The sequence below is a fragment of the Myotis nattereri genome, assembly GCF_964212035.1.
Source record: "Myotis nattereri genome assembly, chromosome: 1".
Taxonomy (NCBI): Eukaryota; Metazoa; Chordata; class Mammalia; order Chiroptera; family Vespertilionidae; genus Myotis; species Myotis nattereri.
In genome coordinates this window covers 67,142,596-67,168,173 of record NC_138075.1, presented here as the reverse complement: position 1 = coordinate 67,168,173, position 25,578 = coordinate 67,142,596, and the positions used below count along the sequence as shown (strand labels likewise).

Genomic DNA, 25,578 nt, shown 5'->3' with positions numbered 1-25,578 from the left:
GCCATTCAGCAGGATTAGGAAACTCTCTACATGTTCTGTTTACCCTTTTTGTTCCAGGGCACCTCTGTGGTCACACAGATTGGTTCTAGAAATATCTTTTCTTTTCTGTTCATTCCAATTCCAATGCATCTTTCTTCACACTATGTACTGCTTGGGGGTTTTCTATAAAATCACTTACAAATATATCCCTTTCAAATTCTCACAAGCTAGTACATTAATATTTCAGTGACATGAAAAGTAATAAAAGCTAGATTCAAAATCACAAAAGATATATGAGAGAAAACATTCCATGAGATTCTGAAACCATTTATTTTTAACCTAGCAGTGTAGGAACGTAGGGAAATGTTATATATCATTGATTCTAAAATGCACATTTTAAACAGCTCTGAAATTGGATATGACTCATAATTGAAAGCCTTTATTTTTTTTCTTAGGGTGGGAAAGTAATAGTGTACCTTAAAATTAATGGCATCTTAGATTCAATTGTATGCATTAGTTACTTTTCAGGGGGAAAGGCTCTCAAGGGCCACTCTCAAATGTCTCTTTCCCCTAAACTACCTGGAAATGTGGAGTCTGGGTCAGAGAAAGTGAAATTCACTAAAAACACTAAAACCAACTATTATCCTTCATCATGACAATTTCTATTCAAGGTGCTTTTCAGGGAGACCCATCCATGTCTGAGTGAGCCACAGGACAAAGGAGGAGAAGGCCAGCTTTTGCATCTAAAAGTTATGAACAAAGACTAAGCCCTGAGAAAGAATTTAGGAGGAGATGAGATCCATGTGTACAGATTATAAAGCTGATCAGTGGTTAGTATTCTCCCGAGTTAGGAGATGGTAGTAGTGATTCCTTCACTTCCCTTTATAAACCCATCCATAGCCTAGCTTTGTGCCAGATCAGAGCTGTGCTTCTCTTCAAAGGCTAATACTTAAAACACACTTAAGAAGCCCAGCCTGTGTTGCTCAGTGGTTGAGCATTGACCTATGAACGAGGAGATCACAGTTTGATTCCCAGTCAGGGCACATGCCCAGGTTGCGGGTTCAGTCTCCAGTGTAGGGCAGTCAATCAATGATTCTCTCTCATCATCAATGTTTCTAGCTCTCTCTTACTCTCTGAAATCAAAAGAATTTTTTTCAGAAACCCAGATGGGACCAGCCCCCCTACTGCCCTAGCCAGTTTGTCTCAGTGGTTACAGCATAGGCCCGTGGACTGAAAGGTTGTGGGCTCAATTCCAGTGAAGGGCACATATAGGAGGCAACCAATTGATGTGTCTCTCTCACATTGATGTTTCTCTCTGTCCTTATCCCTCCCTTCCACTCTCTCTAAAATTCAATGGAAAAAATATCCTTGGGTGAGGATTAACCAAAAAAAAGAAAAGAAGAGAAGAGAAAAGAAAAGAAAAGAAAGAATCCCACTACTGCCACCACCATCACTGAGATTATAAAAAGGTGGTCAAGGGACCGAGTTTTACAGTAGAATACTCAGTGAAAAAGGACAGTTAGATAGCTGGCTAGAAGTGGATCTGGACTGGCAGTCATTAATTTGGTGAGATTTTCACCTCTCCCTAAATTCTACTTCTCTCACAAAACAAAGTAAACTTTCAAGCAGCAATAATTTCTTGTTTACAGAAGTCCTTTCCTTTACTCATATTTGCCCCAATGGTAAGAAATGCAGAGCTCTAGCCAAAACCGGTTTGCCTCAGTGGATAGAGCGTCGGCCTGCGGACTGAAAGGTCCCAGGTTCGATTCCGGTCAAGGGCATGTACCTGGGTTGCGGGCACATCCCCAGTAGGAGATGTGCAGGAGGCGGCTGATCGATGTTTCTCTCTCATCGATGTTTCTAACTCTCTATCTCTCTCCCTTCCTCTCTGTAAAAAGTCAATAAAATATATTTAAAAAAAAAAAGAAATGCAGAGCTCTATGCAGTCCCAGATCTCAGACTCCACCACCTTCTCTTCCCTGCACTTATCTTTATTCCTCCTTGGAGGGATTTCTGCTTTTGAGTTCTTAAAAGCAGTAACAGTTCTTTCTCCCAGCCCTTTTCTTAGTCCATATGGTTTGTTTGAAACACACTGACCAGATAAGCTTCTATACTATTTCAGGCAAACAATTGGACCTACTCTTGCTAAATGGCTTTTGTTGGCAGAAATAAAGAACAAAACTGCTTCCTGTGATTCCAAAACGCAAAAAGCTCTGATAAAAATTTTTCCTGTGACTCTTTTGGCAGCAAAACCTAAACTGACATACTACTTATAGTCCTATTTTATTCCACTTAGTATGATTATGCACACATTTCTCTGTAGAAATGTGTTTTAATTATAGAGTGCTGCCTAGATCTGCTTGAGGTGTTATGTAATACTAGTGGCCCGGTGCACAAAATTCATGCATGGAGCGGGGGGGGGGGGGGGGTGGTTTCCCTCAGCCTGGCCTGCACCCTCTCCAATCTGGGATCCCTCTCCCAATCTGGAACTGCTGGCTCCTAACCACTCACCTGCCTGCCTGCCTGATCACCCCTAACCACTCTGCCTGCCAGCCAGCTCGCCCCCAACTGTACCCCCTGCCGGCCTGATCTCCGCCAATTACCACCCCCTGCCAGCCTGCTTGCTCCCAACTGGCCCCCTTGCTGGTCTGATCACCCCCAACTGCCCTCCCCTCCTGGCCTGATCACTCCTAACTGCCTCTGCCTCGACCCTGCCACCATAGCTTTGTCCAGAAGGTCTCCCGGTCTAATTAGCATATTACCCTTTTACTAGTATAGATCAGTGGTCGGCAAACTGCAGCTCATGAGCCACATGTGGCTCTTTGGCCCCTCGAGTGTGGCTCTTCCTAAGCCTTAGGAGTACCCTAATTAAGTTAATAACAATGTACCTACCTATATAGTTTAAAAAATTTGGCTCTCAAAAGAAATTTCAATCGTTGTACTATTGCTATTTGGCTCTGTTGACTAATGAGTTTGCCGACCACTGGTATAGATGAACAGTATATACTCTGTGTTAGGTTTTTCCAAATGTCCAGTACAATTCTGGATTCTGAAAAATTTGGCCCCAAGGTTTCAGGTAAGAGCTCGTGAATGTACTGTGAACCTGTAGTGTTAAACTCGCTTGCTGAGCAAGACAATGCCTTTCTTTCTTTCTTTTTTTTTTTAAATATATTTTATTGATATTTTACAGAGAAGAAGGGAGAGGGATAGAGAGTTAGAAGCATCGATGAGAGAGAAACATCGATCAGCTGCCTCCTGCACACTCCCCACTGGGGATGTGCCCACAACCAAGATACATGCCCTTGGCCGGAATCAAACCTGGGACCCTTAAGTCCGCAGGCTGACGCTCTATCCACTGAGCCAAACTGGCTAGGGTGACAATTCCTTTCTGTTCAGATTCCTAACTCTGCCTCTGGTTGAGTCTCTTATAATGAGCACTAGCAATTCTCACATTGTAAAAACCAAGATGACTAAAATTCTCTAAGACTATTTTTGCTCATAATATCCATTGAAACAGTAAGGTAAGGATCAATTCTCAAATACTAACTTATTTAAGAGTTCATAAATGCAATATTAAAGGCAAGAGAACAATCATTTTTTTTTCAAATATTGGAATGAGTCAGTGCAGTGAGTTTACCCCTGCAAATCCCAATACCAGCATTCAAGGACAATGAAGTTCTCACCATTCACAATCTCATGCCCAAAAAACATCTTCACTCCTGGGACACTTCGACCAGTCTCCACATTCTTCACTGTTATAGAAAATAATTCAATTGGTTAATAAAAAAGAATGAGCCCTAAAACTATTAAAAAAAAGTATTATATCTCTCAAAAGTGCTCAATCTGAGTTTTATAAAAATTCCCAAGTCATTCTCCCCCAAAGAATGAAGAGTCAGTAACAAATTACAAAGCTATAGCCTTGAAACAAGCAGTATAAAGAACAAGGGGAACCTAGAGAAACTAAAAAGGCAATGGTAGTGCAATGAATTTAAACTTCTCCAAAGAAGCCCTGACTAGTAGCTCAGTTGGTCAGAGCATCATCCTGACACACCAAGGTTCTGGGTTCAATCTCCTGACAGGGCACATACAAGAATCAAACTGTGGGAGGCAAGATGGCGGGCTTGCAGTGAGCAGCTATCAAGGGATGAAAATAGGTATGCCTAGAAGCAAATTTTTTTTTTTGTATTTCTTTATTGATTTCAGAGAGGAAGGGAGAAGGAGAGATAGAAACATCAATGGTGAGAGAGAACCATTGATCGACTGCCTCTTGCATGCCCCCTACTGTGGATCGAGCCCACAACCCAGGCATGTGCCCTTGGCTGGAATCGAACCCAGGACCCTTCAGTCCGCAGGCTGACGCTCTATCCACTGAGCCAATTTCAAAAGCATTTTCTCTTCTAATCTTTTTCCATAGCACCTGATGAGCATCTCCATTCACCATGGCCGTATTAGCAGTGAAACAGGCAATATCAAGCAGAACTATCTTGAAATATTTATTTCCAATTCAAAATGGAGCTTTATATTGTGTTTGTCATAAATCCACATACTCTTCTCTTCCAGATGACTGTGATTGCCAAGCAGAACTTGCTTTGACATCTGATGGCAGGATGATAGCTTGCTGCCATCCTCTGTGGGTATTCCACATGAACACACCAAACCTATCTCTCAGCCAGATACTATGCATATAACTATGAAGAAACATAGGATCATATATTAAAAACCAGATTAGAAGAAAAAGATAAATACTTTGAGCAAGGACCCATGATAGAACAACTTAACAAAATGTTCTTTACTACTAAGCACCGTTGGTATCCTCATGGACAGTATCATACATGTCATAAGAAACTGAATCCTCCAAAGCCCTTGTTTGAAAATCAAGACATTTGATATTGAGGTTTTCAGTACTCAAAGAGAAATGCTGTCATGTGTCTCATTTGCCATTTGAGAAAATGCAATCAGGTATATTCACTACTATGTTTTTGTTGCTTTTTAATATAGTTTATTGATTTTTTACAGAGAGGAAGGGAGAGGGATAGAGAGTTAGAAAGATCGATGAGAGAGAAACATCCACCAGCTGCCTCCTGCACACCCCCTACTGGGGATGTGCCTGCAACCAAGGTACATACCCCTGACTGGAATTGAACCTAAGACCCTCCAGTCCACAGGCTGATGCTCTATCCACTGGGCCAAACTGGTCAGGGCTATTCACTATTATGTTATACAGTAAAATAATAATATCTTTTCATTAAAAAAAAAAAAGAATCAAACAGTGAATGCATAAATAAGTAGAACAAATTGATGTTTCTCTCTCCCCCTTCCTCTCTCTAAAAACTTAAACTTCTATCAATAATATGCAGGGGCCTTTAGGGCCAAGAATTATATCTATTTACTATATTTCCACTGAATTTTAGTCCACCTAACTCCAGAAAAAATTTCAGGCAGCTATTTCTAGAGTCCACACTCTGTTTCATGCTACATGGTCAAAAATACTGTCAGGAATAACAATTCAATTCCTGGCGCAAATACAGGGCTCTTCTCCAAGCACATAAGGGAATTAGGAGTCAAGATCTCATGACTACAATATGGTGTTATTTTTCTAGATGAAAGTGCTCACAGCAGTTGTGTATTTCCACATTTCTCAGCAATCCAAAATAATTGAGTTTCACCCCATGATTCCACTGAATATATTTTTACTGAGGTCAAAGATCACCAACTGCCTATTTCTCAAATCCAAAAAGAACGTTTACAGTACTAACATACTTGGCTCCCACACATCCTTTGATACTATTCTCTCCTTTCTTCTTGGCTTTACAGGACACACTTTGTTTAGTTCTTTCCTACTAGTTACCTAGAACTACCATACTGAGCACCTATTCCATGCCAGGCACCATGCTAATTACTGAGCACCTATTCCATGCCAGGCACCATGCTAATTATTTGCCTACATTTAATTATCCAGTAACATAATAAGACAGGCATTTCATTATCTCTATTATGGAGGAATCTAAGACTCAGAAAGGTTGAATAACGTGCTTCAAGTCACACTGCTAGCAAAAGACAGAGTCAGAATTCAAACCCAGGTCTCAATGATTTTAATATGCACCTCATAACCAGTGTTGCACTGTCACCCTGGTTTGCCTCCAGTCTCCTTAGCTGCCTCTACCATCTCTGCCTGCACATTGATAGTCTCCAGGGTTATGTTCTTCATCCTTTTTCCTTCTTCTTGAATGATCACATCAACTTCCTAGCTGTAGCTGTCCTGACATGCATTATTTCTCCAATATGGAATATTTCTCTGAATTCCACTCACGTTTTCAACTGACTAATAAGATACTTAAGATTTTCAAACTGAAATCATATCTTCTCCTAGTAACCAATAAACCTGCACCTCTTCCCATTTCTATCTACACTAATAAAAGAGAAAGATGCAAATTGACCACTTTCATGACACCCACCAGCCAATCAGGAGTATGCAAATTAACCCAACAAAGCTGGCCGGTAAATTTGCATACACAGGTGCCGAGCGGCCGGGGCCGGGGTGGGACACCTGCATCATCGCCATGCCTTCCGCACCGTCCCCAGCCACTCTGGGCCTCTGGGCAGCGTGGGAAGGTAGAAAGGCAGCTCCGGAAGTATATCAGAAAAAAACAACCCTGTAGGTTGCTTAGTGTAAAAAAAAAATATATACCAAAATATGTCATCTGGACTGAAGGCTTATTGAACAAGCATGAGACATTTACAGATTGTTGTCTATTCAATGCCATTTATTCAGGCTAGAAACGTGCTCAATCTCCCTGCAGAGAGTGGTGACCTACTGGGCTTCCAGGGCACCTCTTTAAGGGGACTGATTCAGCTGGATAGAACACCGGTTTCCCCATCTTCCCTCTTCCTCCTGTCTGTAACTCCATCAATTATTCTGAGATTTGAAGCCATGCGCTAAAATGATGGCAGAGTAGAAAATGAAAAATCCTGGATCCTTGCCAACTTTGGGGAGTATGCCTGGGATGTCTACCTTCTTTAATATGAGAATAAACTCCAAATGTATTTAAGCCCCTGGAAACAAATCTGTTTCTAGCACCTAGTCATGGTTCCTAATAACACAGCATTAAAAATTTCAAGCAACTAACTTGAAAACTTATATGCCTCCCACTTAAAAATTTTCAGATTGTTCCTCATTGCTTTCAGAAGTGTCCAAATGCTATGACATGTAAGGTCCTTCTCATCTGTCTATGCCTATTTCTCATATCTTCATACTGAAATTTACTTAGGTTTTCTGAATGCACCAAATTTTCATGTCTCTGTGTGTTTGTACATACGGCAACTTCTGCTTAAAACAATAGTTCCCTCCATGTTCTCCATCATCTGCATCACCGGGAAACGTCAGAAATGCAAATTCTTTTTTTTTAATTAAATCTTTATTGTTCAGATTATTACATTTGTTCCTCTTTTTTCCCCCCATAACTCCCCTCCTCCCAGTTCCCGCCCCACCCTCCGCCCTCACTCCCCACCCACTGTCCTCATCCATAGGTGCACGATTTTTGTCCAGTCTCTTCCCGCATCTCCCACACCCCTTCCCCCCCCCCCCCCCAAGAATAGTCAGTCCATTCCCTTTCTATGTCCCTGATTCTATTATGATGGCCAGGTTATTTATTCACTTGATTCTTAGATTCACTTGTTGATACATGCATGTTTGTTGTTCATAATTTGTATCTTTACCTTTTTCTTCTTCTTCCTCTTCTTAAAGGATACCTTTCAGCATTTCATATAATACTGGTTTGGTGGTGATGAACTCCTTTAGCTTTTCCTTATCTGTGAAGATCTTTATCTGACCTTCAATTCTGAATGATAGCTTTGCTGGGTAAAGTAATCTTGGTTGTAGGTTCTTGGTATTCATCACTTTGAATATTTCTTGCCATTCCCTTCTGGCCTGCAAAATTTCTGTTGAGAAATCAGCTGACAGTCGTATGGGTATTCCCTTGTAGGTAACTGAGCTTCTTTCTCTTGCTGCTTTTAAGATTCTCTCTTTGTCTTTTGCTCTTGACATTTTAATTATGATGTGTCTTGGTGTGGTCCTGTTTGGATTCCTTTTGTTTGGGGTTCTCTGCACTTCCTGGACCTGTAAGTCTATTTCTCTCACCAGGTGGGGGAAGTTTTCTGTCATTATTTCTTCAAATAGGTTTTCAATATCTTGCTTTCTCTCATCTTCTGGCACCCCTATAATTCTGATGTTGGTACGCCTGAAGCTGTCCCAGAGGCTCCTTACACTATCTTCGTATTTTTGGATTCTTTCTTCATTTTGCTTTTCCAGTTGGGTGTTTTTTGCTTCTTCGCATTTCGAATCTTTGACTTGATTCTTGCGCTCCTCTGGTCTGCTGTTGGGTGTCTGTATAATATTCTTTATTTCAGTCAGTGTATGCTTAATTTCTAGTTGGTTCTTTATCACAACATCAAGGGTCTCATTAGATTTCTTGAGGATCTCACTACATTTATCGGCGGCTTCTAGACAGTTCTTGAGAGACCTTAAAAGTGTGGTTCTGAACTCTATATCCTCCATGGACAATTTTGTCCTGTTTCTTTGTCTCCGCATTTTTTATGCTTTCTTGGTGCACCCCCTAGTGGTCTTTGTGTGCAGTCTTGTTGTAGTTAAGCCTTGATTGTTGTCGGCAATAGTGGGGGTGATTTGACCTTGAGGCTAACTGGCTATGAGAGTCCACTGTGTCTGCAGTGGGAGAGCTTCTATGCTGGATCTCTAGGGCGGTGCTAATCTAGCATTTGCCTGAGGCTATTCGGCAAATGGCTCTGCGCAGGGCTTGGGCGGGGCAGGTCCCCGGGGATCTACAGGGCGGGCCGGAGCGAGCAGTTATGGCTGCTCTCAGTTCTGACCCTAGGGGCTCTGCCTCACAGAGTCCCAGCAACCGCTGCAAACCTCAGAGAGAAAGCTGCCTTCGAGTTCCGACCGAAGCCAGATAGTCCCACTTCTCCCATTTGAGTCTGGGTCCCTAGAGACTCGCCCAGATCTGGAGCTCAGAGTCTGAAACTCCCTCCCGATTGAAAACAACAACCGCGCCCTCCGCCGCCAGCCCGCTCCACGTGCACTCCGCACCTCAGTATTTCACTTCAGCACTGCGCCTGCTCTGAGTCTGGGTATGATATTCTCTTTCCTCCTAGTTGTAGAATTTCCACTCAGCCAGCCTTCCTGTGGTTCTCGATGATGTCCGTTCCGTCTTTGTTTTTTGAAGTGGTTGTTCGAGGCAGCAATCTCCGGCGTTAACCTATGCCGCCATCTTGGTTTTTCCTCCAAAGTTTTTCAGAAATGCAAATTCTTGATCCCCACTCCAGACCTAAGAATTAGAAACTCTTGGAGGGGGATCAAGCAATCTGTGTTTTAACAAGTCTCCCATGTGATCCTGATGCACAGATAAAGTTTGAGAACCACTGACTTAAAACAGCCTCCCTTTCTTCCCATCCAGTTAATTCCTATTCACCTGAATGAAGTTCTGCATCAATTCTGCCATTAGGGAAGCCTTCCCCACTGCACTAATCCTACCACGCTCAGATGGAAATTAGCTGAACTTTTGTGTTTCCATAGCATCTTGTCCCTCTATAAAAAAAGGATATAACACTACATTACTGTATATTTTTCTACTTGCTTATGTCTCCTTACCAGACTAAGTTTTTTGAGAATAGGGACTATGTCATTCTTATCTATATCCCTGGTACATTGCACAGTACCTGGTATATACAACTATCAATAAATGGTTACTGAATGAATTATTCCTAGCCCACAAAAGTCATAATGTGGCTTAACAATAAAACTAATCTCAAATGCCATTTATGTCTTTTTTTTAAAAAAAATCCTCACCTGAAGGTATTTTTCCATTGATTTTTAGGAAGAGTGGAAGAGAGAGGGAAAGATGGAGAGAAACATCCATGTGAGAGAAACACATTGATTGGTTGCCTCCTGCAGGAGCCCCAACCAGGGACCGGGCTGGGGAGGAGCCTGCAACCAAGGTACATGCCATTGACCAGAATCACACCTGGAACCCTTTGGACCACAGGCCAACACTCTATCTACTGAGCAAACTGGCTGGGGCCATTTATGTATGTTTTAATTATGAACTTGAAATTTATCATGCCAGTAAAACAACTATCCTAGCAGGTCCATAATTTGGCTTAATTAAAAACTACATGTTAGGCCCAGCTGGTGTGGCTCAATGGTTGAACATCACCACATGAACCAGGAAGTCAGGATTTGATTCCCTGTCAGGGCACATGCTCAGTAGGGGGTGTGCAGGAGGCAGCCAATCGATGTTTCTCACTATCCTTCTCCCTTCCTCTCTCTAAAACCAATTTTAAAAAATATTGTAGCTTCAAGGTGAACACATGGAGGAGGGAGGAGGATGGCACACCCAGAGAAGGCATGGAAACTCTGAGCCTCTTCCATTTGGCTGTTCCTGAGTTGTATCCTTTATAATAAACCAGAAATGCAGCTGGGAGAGATAGAAGTTACTTTATGACAAAGGATAATAGATAATCACTGAGGTTGCAGAGCAGGAGCACAAGACCTCTGGTCCCTCCTGGTATCTTTGAGCCTTTGCACTATTACTAAGCAGCCTATCTCTGACTTCTTTTTTTGCATGAGAAAAATAACTGCCTTTGTGACTTTGTCTGTTAAAGCCAAAAGCAATTCTATCTAATAGAGTAGTTATTTTAAATTTCAAGATGCATACGGAGAAAAATTAAAAGAATTACTCAATTTAAAAAATATACTGAAATTTTCTACTATCATGTTAATAAAAGCAGAGAAGTGGGACAAGCTAGCATATGCAGCCATGTTGCTGTTAGGGAAAATAGCATTCTAATCTTCCTCCTACCCTTTCCTAAAATAGGAATGATGCCTACTAATAATCCCAGTGGAGCCCAGTCATCACCCAAACTAAGCTATGAATTTCTTAAATGGCAGAAGATTATGAGAAATAAAAAGAGACCTTTCTTCAAGACAACAATCTTGTTAGGGTCCACATGCTGGAGCACTCCCTCAAAGATGCCACAAACCAACGTGAGTTTCACCCTTCTCCACAAAATCTGATTGAGGTAATGGTAGTCACTGCTGGGATCCATGCTCTTTTATTCCAAAAGCAGTCTTCAAGAAATCTTCTTTAAGTATCTAAGCACTTGAAAACAAAAGAGATCTATGATTTAAAAAATATTTTGGGGTGGGGGAGTGGGGTTATTTTTTCTTTCTCTATACCTGTAAGAGACAAGAAAAATTAAAAATATAAGAGTAATTCAGTTTGTTTATCCTTTTAGAATGATAATGAGAAAAAGATCATTGTAAGCACCAACTCTAATTTATACATGGGGAAATGAAAACCATAGGACTTAAGGTAAGGTAGGCTTGATGACTTCATCTATAAAATGGGGTAATACCACATTTCCTTCCTTAGCTAAATGAATAAGCAGAATATTTAGAAACTTTTAATGGCAGATACATATATCTTTTTAATATCAACCATAAAAACTAAAAGAACAAATGAAAAAAATTGACATTGGCAAAACATCTGCAATACAAACTATTTACCCAGAAATGTCTCTAATCTATCCTCTTCCAGATTAGTAACATTTCCAGAGTTTGACGTTTTATAAAAAAATATATTTTTATTGATTTCAGAGAGGAGAGGAGAGGGAGAGAGACAGAAACACCAATGATGAGGGAGAATCATTGACTGGCTGCCTCCTACACACCCCACACTGGGGATCAAGCCCACAACCCAAGCATGTGCCCTAACTGGGAATCGACTCGTGACCTCCTGGTTCATAGGTTGATGCTCAACCATTGAGCCACACCAGCTAGGCCAGAGTTTGACATTTTTAACCAACCAAAATATAAGTGATTTAAAACTATCACAATTTATTCATTACCACTCCAGCTGCCATTTCACTGCAAGGGCCATTCGATCCCACTCTGGCCACAATTCAGTCACTGGGCTGCTGTAATATCACCAACCAGTCATTTGCAGCCTAACACAGTGGTCAGCAAACTCATTATTCAACAGAGCCAAATATCAACAGTACAACGATTGAAATTTCTTTTGAGAGCCAAATTTTTTAAACTTAAACTATATAGGTAGGTACATTGTTATTAACTTAATTAGGGTACTCCTAAGCTGGCCTTTGCCAAAAAAGTCCTCAATCTGATTGAGGTATATTTGCTGAGGTCGACCCCTTCCAACTCTCCCATACGCACTCGTCTTGTATATTAGTTTAGTCTATCTCCTTTCTGAAAACCGACTTCTGTGCATAGGCCATGACGTTTCAATCGCACTGTACATGTGTGCCCGCATGTGGTATTTTGTGGAAGAGCCACACTCAAGGGGCCAAAGAGCCGCATGTGGCTCTCCAGCCGCGGCTTGCGGACCACTGGCCTAACAGATTAAACTGCCAAATGCCATACACTAGTTTTGTAAAAGTCAACTGTTTTTGTGAAGGTGATGCATGCTCATTATAAATGATAATGCAGAAATGTACAAAAAAACTTTACCTTGTAGAAATAACTATTAGCCATAGTAGATCCTCATATTCTTAAGTGAAATACTGTAATTTAAAAGATGAATCTTTTTTTAATAGTATCTTTTAGAACAATCCTACTGTTTGAATGTCCTTATTTTTAGAATCCCAGATAAATTTTCCTCTCTGGTGGTTTAAATTGAAAAGCTGATTGCCTTTACCAATGTGTGTGTCTCACATGGATGTTTCTCTGTCTCTGTCTCTCCCCCTTCTTTCCACTCTCTCTAAAAATCAATGGAAAAATATCCTCACGTGAGAATTAACAACAAAATAAATAAATAAATAAATAAATAAATAAATAAATGCTGCTTGCCTTTGCCACACTACAAACAGTGAACCAGTGAATTTGCAACCTATTTATATGATTAAAAAAAAAGGTAATATACTAATTTGACCAGATGTCCTATGGACATCACTACGGACATCCTTCCTGATAAAGCCAGGGTTGGAGGGAAGCCAGCCGGGGTCCCAGGTGCCTGTGGGCGGCCAGAGGAGGGAAGCCTGGGTCCCAGATGCCAGAGGGAAGCCATTGCCAGCAGCTGGGGGAAGGAAGGCCTACTCTTGCATGAATTTTCATGCATCAGGCCTCTAGTTTATATATATAAAAGCCTAAGCGACCTTTACGACTGGTCACTATGATGCGCACGGACCACCAGTGGAAAGACGCTCAACACAGGAGCTACCCCCTTGTGGTCAGTGCACTCCCACAGCCAACCTCCCCCAGCTGGCCCTGATCGGCCCCGATCGGCCAGAGTCTGGCCAGGCTGAGGTACCCCACCCATGCACGAATGTCGTGCACCGGGCCTCTAGTTTAACAATAAAATAAAACATTGATGGAATAATTAAGGCATAATTCAACTAGGAAGAAGGTGAGAAGATACATAGCAATTTTAGCCAGATAAATTACCTATATTTTTATATTTTAAGATGTAGCAAGTACTTTCACAAATTTTATTTGTTGCCTACAACAACCATTACCTAATTTACACATGCAGAAACTAAGGCTTAAAGATTTAAAACACCTGCCCAAAGGCACACATTTAGAAGATAATGGAGCCTGAACTAAAACCAGGCCCTTAGTGAAGAGCATATGTAGGGCAAGGCCAGGTGTAAAGCATCCAGAGAAAACATGTCACCAGAGTGTCTGAGAAAAATCATTCTTCATTGTTCAAGGCAATCCAAACAGACAAAAGGGGAATTTTTACAGACACAAAAAAGGGGCATAAAACTGGAAAAAAAACAGCCCTTAATAGAGGCAAAAAAATTAATTCATATTCTTAAATGATACATAAGAAATAAAAGTTTGTGAAATGCTTGGAGCGTAAGGAAGCTTAAGAAACATTAAAGTAAGAAAAAAACATTAACACAAATAAAGTTCTCACAGAGGAGAGCTGCAAACGGTAGATTCAAGATTAGGAAGGAAAAACTAAGGTCAAAATCCAGAGATGGGCTTCAGGGCAGAGTCGGAAAAGGGACATTCACTTGGCTGGCATCAAGTCTTTCCTAACACACCTATACTTGCAAGATTAAGAAGCTCCCATGGCTTCCAGACCGGCAAATCCAAAAGATCACCCTCTGCATACAAAGGCAGACCTCACTGCGGACAAGAGCAAATCAGTCCTGAAAACAATTCAGGGAGAATGGGAACTCTCTCGGTCTCCTGCTAAGCTATCAGAGCCTTTGATGAAGCTTAAAACTAGTGAGCCAAGCTGACTCATGCAGCTTGCCGAGTCCCGGGGTGCTCAGGTACTCAGTGATGGAGGGCAGGGTTTGATCTAACCATCGCTCTAACCCAGTGGTTCTCAACCTTCTGGCCCTCTATATACAGTTCCTCATGTTGTGACCTAACCATAAAATTATTTTCGTTGCTACTTCATAACTGTAATGTTGCTACTGTTATGAATCGTAATGTAAATATCTGATATGCAGGATGGTCTTAGGCGACCCCTGTGAAAGGGTTGTTTGCCCACCAAAGGGGTCACGACCCACAGGTTGAGAACCGCTGCTCTAACGGTTAGAGTCTAACCCAGTGGTTCTCAACCTTGGCTGCACATTAGAATCACCTGGGAATCTTTTTAAAATACTGATTTCTGGGCCTCATCCTCTGGAAATGCTGTTTCTTTGTTACTAATGTTGTGGCCCCACTGTAGAACCACTGGTCTAACTGTCTCTAACCAGTTCCGCACAAACCCGCACTGGAGGGGCAGGGAGGAGGGCTCAAGGCACTGACGCCACAGGCCAAGGACCAGTTCACCCAAGAGCCTGTACTCATTTACCGGGTGCATTTGTTTTCAAGAAAACACACACATGCTATGAGAATCAACTGCAGCCCTGGCCCGCGTGGCTCAGCTGCTTGGCTGGTGGTCCCTTCCGCAGAAAGGCGGGGTAACAGAGGCGGCAGGTGCCATCCCCGCAGGGAACACACCCAGGTCCGGGTCCGTCCCCAGTGGGGCGTGTAGGGAGGCGATGGGTAGATGTTTCTTCTCTCCCTTCCTCTTTCTAAAATCAAAAAATAGGAGAGAAACCAAAATGGCGGTATAGGTAAACACCGGAGATTGCTGCCTCGCACAACCACTTCAAGAATACAACTAAAAGACAGAACGGGCATCTTCCAGAACCACAGGAAGGCTGGCTGAGTGGAAATTCTACAACTAGAAAGAAAGAGAAAAGCACACTGAGACTCAGAGGAGCTGCGGTGTGGAAGTTAAGTGCACAGGTACGGAGGCGGATGCAGAAAGGGCTGGCAGCTGAGGACACGGTTGGCTTTTTCAATTGGGAGGGAGTCTCAAGCTCCCAACTGCTCTGAACTCCAGTTCCGGGCGAGTCTCTGGGGACCCTGACTGATACGGGGAGAGGCTAGACCAGCCGTGGGCAAACTACAGCCCGCGGGCCGGATCCGGCCCGTTTGAAATGAATAAAACTAAAAAAAAAAAGACCATACCCTTTTATGTAATGATGTTTACTTTGAATTTGTATTAGTTCACACAAACACTCCATCCATGCTTTTGTTCCGGCCCTCCGGTCCAGTTTAAGAACCCATTGTGGCCCTCGAGTCAAAAAGTTTGCCCACCCCTGGGCTAGACTGTCTGGCATCGTTTGCATCTCGAGGATGGCTTTCTCCCAGAAGTGCTTGCAGCAACTACCTGGACACTGAGACTCGGGGCCTCTTAGGGAAGGACAGACGATCAGCCATAGCTGTTTGCTGTGCATGGAGGCTTTTGCAATCTGAAAATTACCTAACAAACTTGCAGCTGGCCCAAGGCCCCAGGGCAACTTGCATTCCTTCACAGCTGAGCTCCTGCTGAGTAGCCTCAGGCAAAGGCTAGGTTAGCACCTCCTGAAAGATCCAAGAGCCAGTGTGCCCGGTGGTCAGAGTGGGACCATCCAGTTTGCAGCTCCTCAGACCCGTAAGGGACACACTCAGGGGGCAGACTCAGTGAGCACCAAAGCCCCACTGAAGCAAGTCTTGCCCCGGAGGGGTGTCTCCAGCACAGAAGTTCTCCCACTACAGACACAGCTGATTCTCACAGCCAATTGGCCTGGAGGTCAATTCCTCCCAGTGATACCTACAACAATCAAGGCTTAACTACAAGACTGTGCACAAAGCCCACAAGGGGGTGCACCAAGAGTGTCCACCTCAGGTAATTGGGGAGGCTGAGCCACTGAGCCCTATAGGACACCTAGCACAGAAAGCCACTCCATCAACACAGGGAAGCATAAAAAATGCGGAGACAAAGAAATAGGACACAAATGACAGAAATGGAAGAAAGCAAACGACTGAATATAGAGTTCAAAACCACGGTTATAAGGTTTTTCAAGAACTTTCTAGAAGCCACCAATAAATTTAGTAAGACCCTCGAAAAGACTGGTGAGACCACCGATAAATGTAGTGAGATCCTCAAGAAATCTAGTCATACCCTTGAGGTTATGATAAAGGACCAACTGGAAATTAAGCATACACTGACTGAAATGGAGGATATTATACAGATTCCTAACAGCAGACTAGAGGATCGCAAGAATCAAGTCAACAATATGAAATACGAAGAAGCAAAAAACACCCAACTGGAAAAGCAAAATGAAAAAAGAATCCAAAAATACAAAGATAGTGTAAGGAGCCTCTGGGACAGCTTCAAGCGTACCAACATCAGAATTATAGGGGTGGCAGAAGAAGAGAGAGAGCAAGATATTGAAAACCTATTTGAAGAAATAATGACAGAAAACTTCCCCTACCTGGTGAAAGAAATAGACTTCCAAGTCCACGAAGTGCAGAGAACCCCAAACAAAAGGAATCCAAACAGGACCACACCAAGACACATCATAATTAAAATGTCAAGAGCAAAAGACAAAGAGAGAATCTTAAAAGCAGCAAGAGAAAGACCGTCAATTACCTACAAGGGAGTACCCATACAACTGTCAGCTGATTTCTCAATAGAAACTTTTCAGGCCAGAAGGGAGTGGCAAGAAATATTCAAAGTGATGAATAGCAAGAACCTACAACCAAGATTACTTTACCCAGCAAAGCTATCATTCAGAATTGAAGGTCAGATAAAGAGCTTCACAGATAAGAAAAAGCTAAAGGAGTTCACCACCACCAAACCAGGATTATATGAAATGCTGAAAGGTATCCTTTAAGAAGAGGAAGAGGAAGAAAAAGGTAAAGATATAAATTATGAACAACAAATACACATCTATCAACAAGTAAATCTAAAAATTAAGTGAATAAATAATCTGATGAACAGAATTAACTGGTGATTATAATAGAATCAGGGGCATAGAAAGGGAATGGACTGGCTATTCTTGGGGGGGAAAGGGGTGTGGGGGACGCAGGAAGAGACTGGACAAAAATTGTGCACCTATGGATGAGGACAGTGGGTGGGGAGTGAGGGAAGAGGGTGGGGTGGGAACTGGGTGGAGGGGAGTTATGGGGGGAAAAAAGAGGAACAAATGTAATAATCTGAACAATAAAGATTTAATTAAAAAAATAAAAGATAAAAAAAATCGTGCACCTATGAATGAGAACAGTGGGTGGGGAGTGAGGGAGGAGGGTGGGGTGGGAACTAGGTGGAGGGGAGTTATGGGGGGAAAAAAGAACAAACGTAATAATTTGAACAATAAAGATCTAATTTAAAAAAATCAAAAAATAGCCGAAACCGGTTTGGCTCAGTGGATAGAGCGTCGGCCTGCGGACTGAAAGGTCCCAGGTTCGATTCTGGTCAAGGGCATGTACCTGGGTTGCGGGCATATCCCCAGTGGGAGATGTGCAGGAGTCAGCTGATCGATGATTCTCTCTCATCGATGTTTCTAACTCTCTATCTCTCTCCCTTCCTCTCTGTAAAAAATCAATAAAATATATTTTAAAAAAAAATCAAAAAATAATACAGGGTGCCCCCCCCCCCAAAATGTACACACACTTTAAGAGCTGATAGCTCAATTTTGAAAATGTACTTTAATAAACATTGCCTTTGTAATTATTCCAAATGTGCATACATTTTTTTCGGTTATACTGTAAATATATCCTCGGGCGAGGGTGACAAACAAGAATTAAATCCAAAATTTCTCGTTTTTAAGAAAAAATAACAAATTTCAAAGAAAAGGCGAGCCATACGCTAGGAATTCACTCTTCTTTGTCCGTAGGGGTTTCTAGCCAAAGGAAGTTTGGGAAATTCGGTCCCAATTTTCGCCAAATGGTGAGTTCCTGGAGCTGTGAAAACGGGCTGCTATCACGGAAGAACTCTCGGCCACTCCCAGCCCGCGGCGCCGGTTACCTGAGACCCGAGAAAAGGACGCTACCGTTGGCCTCCGGCCGGAGCCAACCAGAGGCCCGGCTGTTCCTCGGGAGTCAATCAGCGCGCGGCCCCGAGGCCGATTGCAGAGCGCCCCCAGCGGCCAGGAGGAGAGAGGGCCGCCTTGGAAAATGAGGAAGCGCAACTCCCAGCAAGCCGTTCCCAGGAGACACCCTAGAGGTCCCCCAAGCGAGCATTTGTCTTTCTGTCTTTATGGTTTCTCTGTGCCATCCGTAGGGTGGGGATTTCTATGTTAGAGTTCTGTGAGAAACGTGTCGCAGGTCAGCTTGTCAAATGAGCAAAATGGCGTTGCCCCTTTAATTGCGGTCGCTAGAGCCAGAGTGGCATTGCCCTTTTAAGGACTGTTGCGTCACAGTTCCGGGGGCGGGTCCGTTTCCAGCTAGACCCGGCTGGGTGCTGAGGTGATTCATTCGGGGGCTGGAGCCGGGAGCGCCGACGTCGTCTCCTGCGCCCGGCGCAGCCTCGCTCCTCATTGGCCGCCCTCGGGGACGCCCTCGCCCGCGCACCACCCTTGGGTACCCTCCCCAGTCCGCTGTGGAAACACTGCCCTCTTCCTTCTTGACCCCTGGCCCTTTCTCTCTTCCCTCTTTCCCTCCCGCTTCCGCCGTCGCTTCAGGAGCTCCTGCTCGCGGAGGAGTTTCCGGCTCGGCGATGGGGTCTCGCGCTTCCACGTTACTGCGGGACGAAGAGCTGGAAGAGATTAAGAAGGAGACTGGCTGTGAGTTGGGGCAGGGGGTGGGAACGCGGCCGGGCGCCTCCGGCTGGCTTCGGGACGACCGAGGGCAGATGTCGCCGAAGTCTGGGGCTGGGGTGCCCGGAGGTTGCGGGGATCCCGGGCAGCCTCCAGCACTGAGCTTCGGGCTCGGGAGCTGGAGAACCTGCTCGTCCAGCCACGGCTCCCCGGGTCGGGGTTCTGGCTCTTGGCGGACGGTTCTTCGCCTCAAAGGCGGGAGTCGCGATTACCCGGGGAACACAGACACCGCTCCTTTCTCCGCTCCCTGCTAAGGGGAGCCCCCGAACTCCCCGGTCTTCCCTCTCGCCAGCCTCCCATTCAGGAACTCGGGGTAGACCCTGTAGAAAATACAATCCCTTACCGTGACGTCCCTGGGCAAGGGCTTAAAACCACTCACATCTTTGGGAAACCACAAATACTTGCCACAGCTGGGAAAAGAAACGCAGAAAGTCAGCTTCTATAGTAAGACGTTGAAATACGTGTACGGGTGACAGGAGGCCTTGAAATAATCAGGGGTCTGAGGGTGTAAGACCTATGCTGAACTTGCGGAGGAAAAGCATGGATACTGGGACCACCCGTTTTTACTTACACGGAGGATGCTCGCTGTCCCCGGGCTCGGATATGTTGATTTCTGCTGTGCCGGTGTACTTTATGCAGTCGCTATGGAAATTGGATGTGCCCCAAAAATCTCAGTGTGAATTTGTATTAAGAGCTGATTTTTTTTTTTTTTATAGTCCAGTCTCTTCGTCATTAACCTGAACAAAGGGCAACGGGCCTTTGGGGATTCAGAAGCTCTGTAAAACACCATCACATACGTTTGTGTAGTCCTTAATGATGCGTATAATATTGTCTCTTCTCAGTAATACATTATGACTTGTGTCTTACACGAGTTATATAAGCATCTGAGTGTTGTCTCTTCATGCTCCCTTGTTTTTGATAATGAGGTGGCCAGTAAGTAATTCAGTGGCCCATATGCAGGTAATATTGGAGCATGCTGGGGGAAACTGCAGAATTACTCAGGCAATGGTGACCTGAGATAACTTAAATGCTGTCCACTGCTTTCTGACAAATTCAACTTTCTGGAACCTTCAAGTTGGAAGGAATGTTGCATAGTCCCAGCCCTTGTCTGAGTGGTTTACTGCTTTCAGTATCCCCTAATGTATGGCCATTATGCTTCTCCATAAAGGCTAATGATGATGAGCTCACCACATCCCACTGCTGTCCTTTTCATGATTTTGGATGAATGATGGAAAGTAGTTATTTATAATGTGCAGAATTTGGCCACTTTACCGTATAGTCTACTTATGGCACTCTAACTCCAAGAGTAGAAATATAAACAGTTTGTATTTAGCAAGCATTTTATCACATTTCGGGCCTATACCCCTATGTTAGGACTAAGGTGACACCAGGGTTAAAGCATTTGTGCTTAAAGTAAAAAGTCACATTAATGAGGAAGTATAAAGCATAGTGGGGGTGGGAAAAAGCGATTTTTGCCTCAAGATAAAGGGAGCAATAATCCCATTCTGGTTTATTTGCATTTGACCAATGATAGGAGCCTGGATGCCATAGGACTCTGGGTTATTTTACTGTGTAACTTGTGAACGCACAGAACTAAGTACTCCTGTAAGAGCTGTTTTCCTAGTTGCCAAAAAATGAAGCAAGCTTGAAGGAAAGTCTTAACCACAACTAGTACCAATGAAACAGGTTCTTACTGAATTTTTGCAATGTCTGTATTCAGTACTGTGCTAGGTACTCAAAGCAGATGGTGACAAAACATGCCCACAACTTGGTGGTGGAGATAAATCCACAAGAGTTAGGATTAGCATCAGGAGATAGGGTAACTGAAATTGTGTAACACCTACCTGCAGGACTCAGGGAAGCCTTGTGGGCTGGCCTTGTAGAGGACAGGAATTGGGCCTTTATACATGCATGAATGGATTACATTTGGGTAAATTAACTTAAAGCATTTTTTATAATTCCAGGAGCATTATCCCCCAGCTTGCTACACAATTTCTCCTCCATGAGAGTTAAGCCATCAGTTTATTCAGTTAGTGCCCATCAGCAGAGTTGATTTTTATTTTATTTTTTAAAATATTTTTTTAATTTTTCAATTACAGTTGACATACAATATATTAGTTTTAGGTATATAACAGACTAGGCAGTTATTAACTTACTAGTGGCCTGGTGCATGAAATTCATGCACATTAAAAGGGAATTAATTAGAGGAAATATTTTAATACAGTGGGGCCTTGACTTACGAGTGTCCCAACTAAAGAGTTTTTTGAGATACCAGCTGTCTCTCAGCCAATTTTTTGCATTGAGTTGATAGAGTAATTTGAGTTAACGAGCTCCTTAACAAGCTCGTTCTCGGAACGAATTAAACTTGTAAGTCAAGGCCCCACTGTATTGCTATTTGCCCTTTCTCTATAATAGAAGTGTCAGAGATGAAAGAAAATTAGTAAAATGTATATGAAAATCTTTTTCCTGTCAGAGTCTGGGGCACGCCTCGGGACCCAGAGTCAAGGCCCCGGACACCCGCGTGCACCTCCAAATGGCGTGAGACACAGACCCTGCCGGCCTCACCCCCGTCAAGCCCCTCCAGGTTGGGGGCGCAGCCTCAGGTCACCTGGCCCGGAGCCAGGGTGGGGGGGCATGGCCTGAGATCCCCTGTCAAGCCCCACCAGGTTGGGGGCACAGCCTCAGGTCCCCTGCCCTGGCCCAGTGCCATGCAGCCTCAGGTGCCTGCTGATTGCTCGTTGAAGGCTCATTACAGGAACTAGGCCTCTGCTGTGGGTGCAGCCATCTTGTGTTACGGAATACCTGCCTCTGCTGTGGATGCAGCTGTTTTGTTATGGTGTGAATATGGTTAATTTGCATATTCCCTATTTATTAGATAGGATGGTACAATTACCCCAATAAGTCTAGTGACACCATACATAGTTATTACAATATTATTGCAGAATTGATTTTTAAAGCATTAATTTTAGCATAATATAAAAGTTTAGAAGAATAAAAACAGGTATCTGAGAGTGGAGTAAAGAGGTAGAATTTGTCTTTTTTTCACCTGCTTCCTAGTTTGGGGAACTATCAGAAACACTCAAGTGTGAGTGTTTTATTGTTCCCTTTGCCTATAAGAAAATGTATTGTAGTTGGGAAAAACTGACTTTATATATATTTTAAATATATTTTTATTGGGCTTTTTGTGAGTTTTTTTTGAGAGAGAGAGAGAAACATTGATATGAGAGAGAAACATCTATCAATTGCCTCCTGTACTCACCATGAAAGGGACCGAACCCGAAACCTGGGCATGTGCCTTGACTAGGAATCAAACTGGCAACCCTTTGGTCCATGGGAAGACATTCAACCACTGAGTCACACCAGCCAGGGCAAAATTGACTTTATTTTTCATATGAAAGCTTTGCATTGCTTTTAAACAATTTTTTCTAAGTGTAAATTGATTAGAATTCATGTATCACTAGTTTAGCCAGTGTTTGAAATTTAATCTAAGTGATTCTAGGGAAGTAATTCTAGGAAAGAATTACCTATAAGTCTTAGTTTCATCATCTGTAAATGGGAATAATAATAGTATCTACTTTACAGGGGTATTGTGAGGATTAAACTACTTAGAATAGTGCTTTGTGTATAATAAATACCAGGTAAGTGTTAGTTTGTATTATTTTGAACCACCCTATATAATAAAGCCTAATATGCAAAGTGTCCAATTGTTCATTCGACCAGTCACTATGACACACAGTGACCACCAGGTGGCAGACGCTCTGACCGGTAGGTTAGCTTGCTGCTGGGGTCTGGCTGATTAGGATTAGGCTAGAAGGGCCAGACACACCTTGGAGCCCTCCTGTGGTCCCTCCCCAGCCCCCATCGTGCACCAAGGGACCCTACCGGTGCACAAATGCATGCACTGGGCCTCTAGTAGATAATAATCATCTTATAGGGAAGATACCATTTGCATATGCTAGTTATACAAACCATGTCTAGGACAGTGTAATTGGGGAGATGACAGCATTTTATACATTTCCTAATTTCAGGGGGGCATTGGATTAGGAATCAAGTACAAATATTGTTTTCCCAATTCTAAGGAAATGTAACTTTTAAAGGAGTATTTCTATTCCTTTTAAATCCCAGTGTTTCTAACAGTTTAAAAAGCAGTAATAAGCCTGGCTGATGTGGCTCATTGGTTGAGTGTCAACCTATGAACCAGGAGGTCACAGTTCGATTTCCGGTCAGGGTATATGCCTGGGTTTCGGGCTTGATCCCCAGTGTGGGCCATGCAAGAGGCAGCCGATCAATGATTCTCTTTCATCGTTGATGTTTCCATCTCTCTCTCTCTCTCTCTCTCTCTCTCTCTCTCTCTCCCTGTCTCCCTGTCTGAAATCAACAAAAATATATTTAAAACAAAACACTTTGTGTTGTCATAAAATTTTTCTATATTATCATTGTTCTTTTACCTTTTTTCACACATTAGCATTCCATAAATTAAAGCTCATTTGAATAAAAGTTGTCATTAGGGGAAAGGCCACAAGTGTCTTGGGAGTTTCTGTAATCTCCACCCTTAGTTCACCTAACCGTAGCAATAATCTGGCTGTGAGTTATTTAAAACTTTTTTTAAATAGCCATTTAGAATATATGTACTTCTATGTTCATTGCAGCATTATTCACAATAGCCAAAATATGCAACCTGTGTCCATCAATTGAGCAGTGGATAAAAAAAGTTGTGGTACAGCCCTGGCTAATGTTGTTCAGGGTTTAGAGTGTTGGCCTGTGCACCGAAGGGTCTCTGGTTCAATTCCCTGTCAAGGCATGTACATGGGTTGCAAATTCGATCCCCGGCTTTGGTTGGAGCACCTGCAGAGGCACCCAGTCAACATGTCTTTGTCATATCAGTGTTTCTCCCTCTTTCCCCTGCCCTCACTCCCACTCTCTCAAAAAAATCAATGGAAAAAATATCCTCAGGTGAGGATTAACAACAACAAAAAGTGGTGATGATGGTGGTGGTGGTGGTGTGTGTAATGGAATATTACTTGGCCATAAAAAAGAACGAAATCTTACCATTTGCTACAGCATGGATGGACCTAGAGGGTATTATGCTGCTAAGTGAAATAAGTCAGAGAAAGACGAATACCATATGATTTCACTTATATGTGGAGTCTAAAGAGCAAAATAAATGAAAAACCAAATAGAAACAGACTCATAGATACAGAGAACAGACTGATGGTAGGGAGCATAATCACTATGCTATACACCTGAAATTAATACTGAATGATATTGGATGTCAACTGTAAATGAAACAAAATAAAAAGGAAAACCAATTAGATTCAAGTAAGGAAAAAATTGAATTCCAGAATCACTTAAGACAAATTGTGTAAATAAGAAGTAAAACATATTAATACAAAGCATGAGTAAATATCACAATACATACATCCTCAAGAAAAAATAGCCATTTAATCTGTGAGAATTAATCTATGCCAACTGAGTGGTAATGAATAGATTGGAATCTTTATTTTTGTGTGTCAATCCTCACCCAAGGATATTTTTCCATTGATTTTTAGAGAGAGAGTGGGGGGTGGGGGGGGAGAGAGAGAGAGAGAGAGAGAGAGAGAGAGAGAGAGAGAGAAACATAAACATCAATGTGAGAGAGACACATTGGTTGCCTCCAAGGTCCTGCCCTTGACCAGAATCGAACCTGGGACCCTTCAGTCTGCAGGACCGATGCTCTATCCACTGAGCCAAACCAGTTAGGGCTCATTTCTTTTTAGTCCCTAACTTCTGATGTGTCATTGGTATGGGGAAAGTGTTGAATGGGTTTAGGCAGTAAGTTGAGGTTTGTGTATGTTTGATGGGTGTAGTGATAGAACTAGTTGCAACAAAGAACACAAGCCTGGCAAAGGCAATTGCTTGAGAATGACTTCTTAGGCTAGAATATAAGTGGAAGTTCAACTTCAGGCTGCAGACGCTACTACCTCCTAATGCAAGACCCCTTCGTTGTCCTCACCTGTCATGCCATAGTCCCTGAAGATTCTGTCACTACAGAGACTCTTCTGTCTTCTGACTTTAATAGAAATGGAAATGTAGATGGTATAACTTTAGCACCTGCAGCTGGTTTGGAATAAGTGATTTGTACACCTTGGTACTTCTCTCCACCCCCAACTTATTATAATGAAAAATTTCAAATATAAAGAAAATAGTATAACATTCTATATACCTTCCATCTTAATTCAACAGTTGTTAACATTTTGCTATATTTGCTTTATCCTATATAATAAAAAGGTAATAAGCAAATTGGCCCTCACTGTCACGCCATCACAAGATGGCTGCACCCACAGAAAAGGTGGGTTTCCCATAACAAGCTGTAACGAGCAATCAGCAGGGACCTGAGGCTGCGTGGCACTGGGTCAGGGCGGGGGACCTGAGGCTGCACCCCCCGCCTGGCAGGGCTTGACGGGGGACCTTTGGCCAGGCAGGTCTGGGTCTCACTTG

General features: G+C 42.9%; 2 protein-coding genes and 1 pseudogene across 3 annotated transcripts in view; 2 read left to right on the top strand and 1 right to left on the bottom strand.

Annotated features, from left to right (window-relative positions):
- The window catches only part of EXD1 (exonuclease 3'-5' domain containing 1), a 47,693-nt gene extending 29,315 nt beyond the window's left edge, over positions 1 to 18,378 (bottom strand). The window contains exons 1-3 of the mRNA XM_081112936.1: positions 18,152 to 18,378; positions 10,968 to 11,153; positions 3,663 to 3,731 (exon numbers count right to left, since the gene is read on the bottom strand). Coding sequence (XP_080969062.1) covers positions 3,663 to 3,731; positions 10,968 to 11,100 — 202 coding nt within the window. The 5' untranslated portion in view covers positions 11,101 to 11,153; positions 18,152 to 18,378. The remainder of the gene's footprint in view (positions 1 to 3,662; positions 3,732 to 10,967; positions 11,154 to 18,151) is intronic.
- Positions 4,419 to 4,866, top strand: LOC308527574 (large ribosomal subunit protein mL42-like; annotated as a pseudogene). The gene has a single exon. The product of its transcript is annotated as a large ribosomal subunit protein mL42-like (transcript).
- Positions 18,379 to 18,768: 390 nt separating the features above from the next.
- The window catches only part of CHP1 (calcineurin like EF-hand protein 1), a 48,843-nt gene continuing 42,033 nt past the window's right edge, over positions 18,769 to 25,578 (top strand). The window contains exon 1 of the mRNA XM_081112949.1: positions 18,769 to 19,068. Within this exon, the coding sequence (XP_080969075.1) occupies positions 19,002 to 19,068 (67 nt within the window). The 5' untranslated portion in view covers positions 18,769 to 19,001. The remainder of the gene's footprint in view (positions 19,069 to 25,578) is intronic.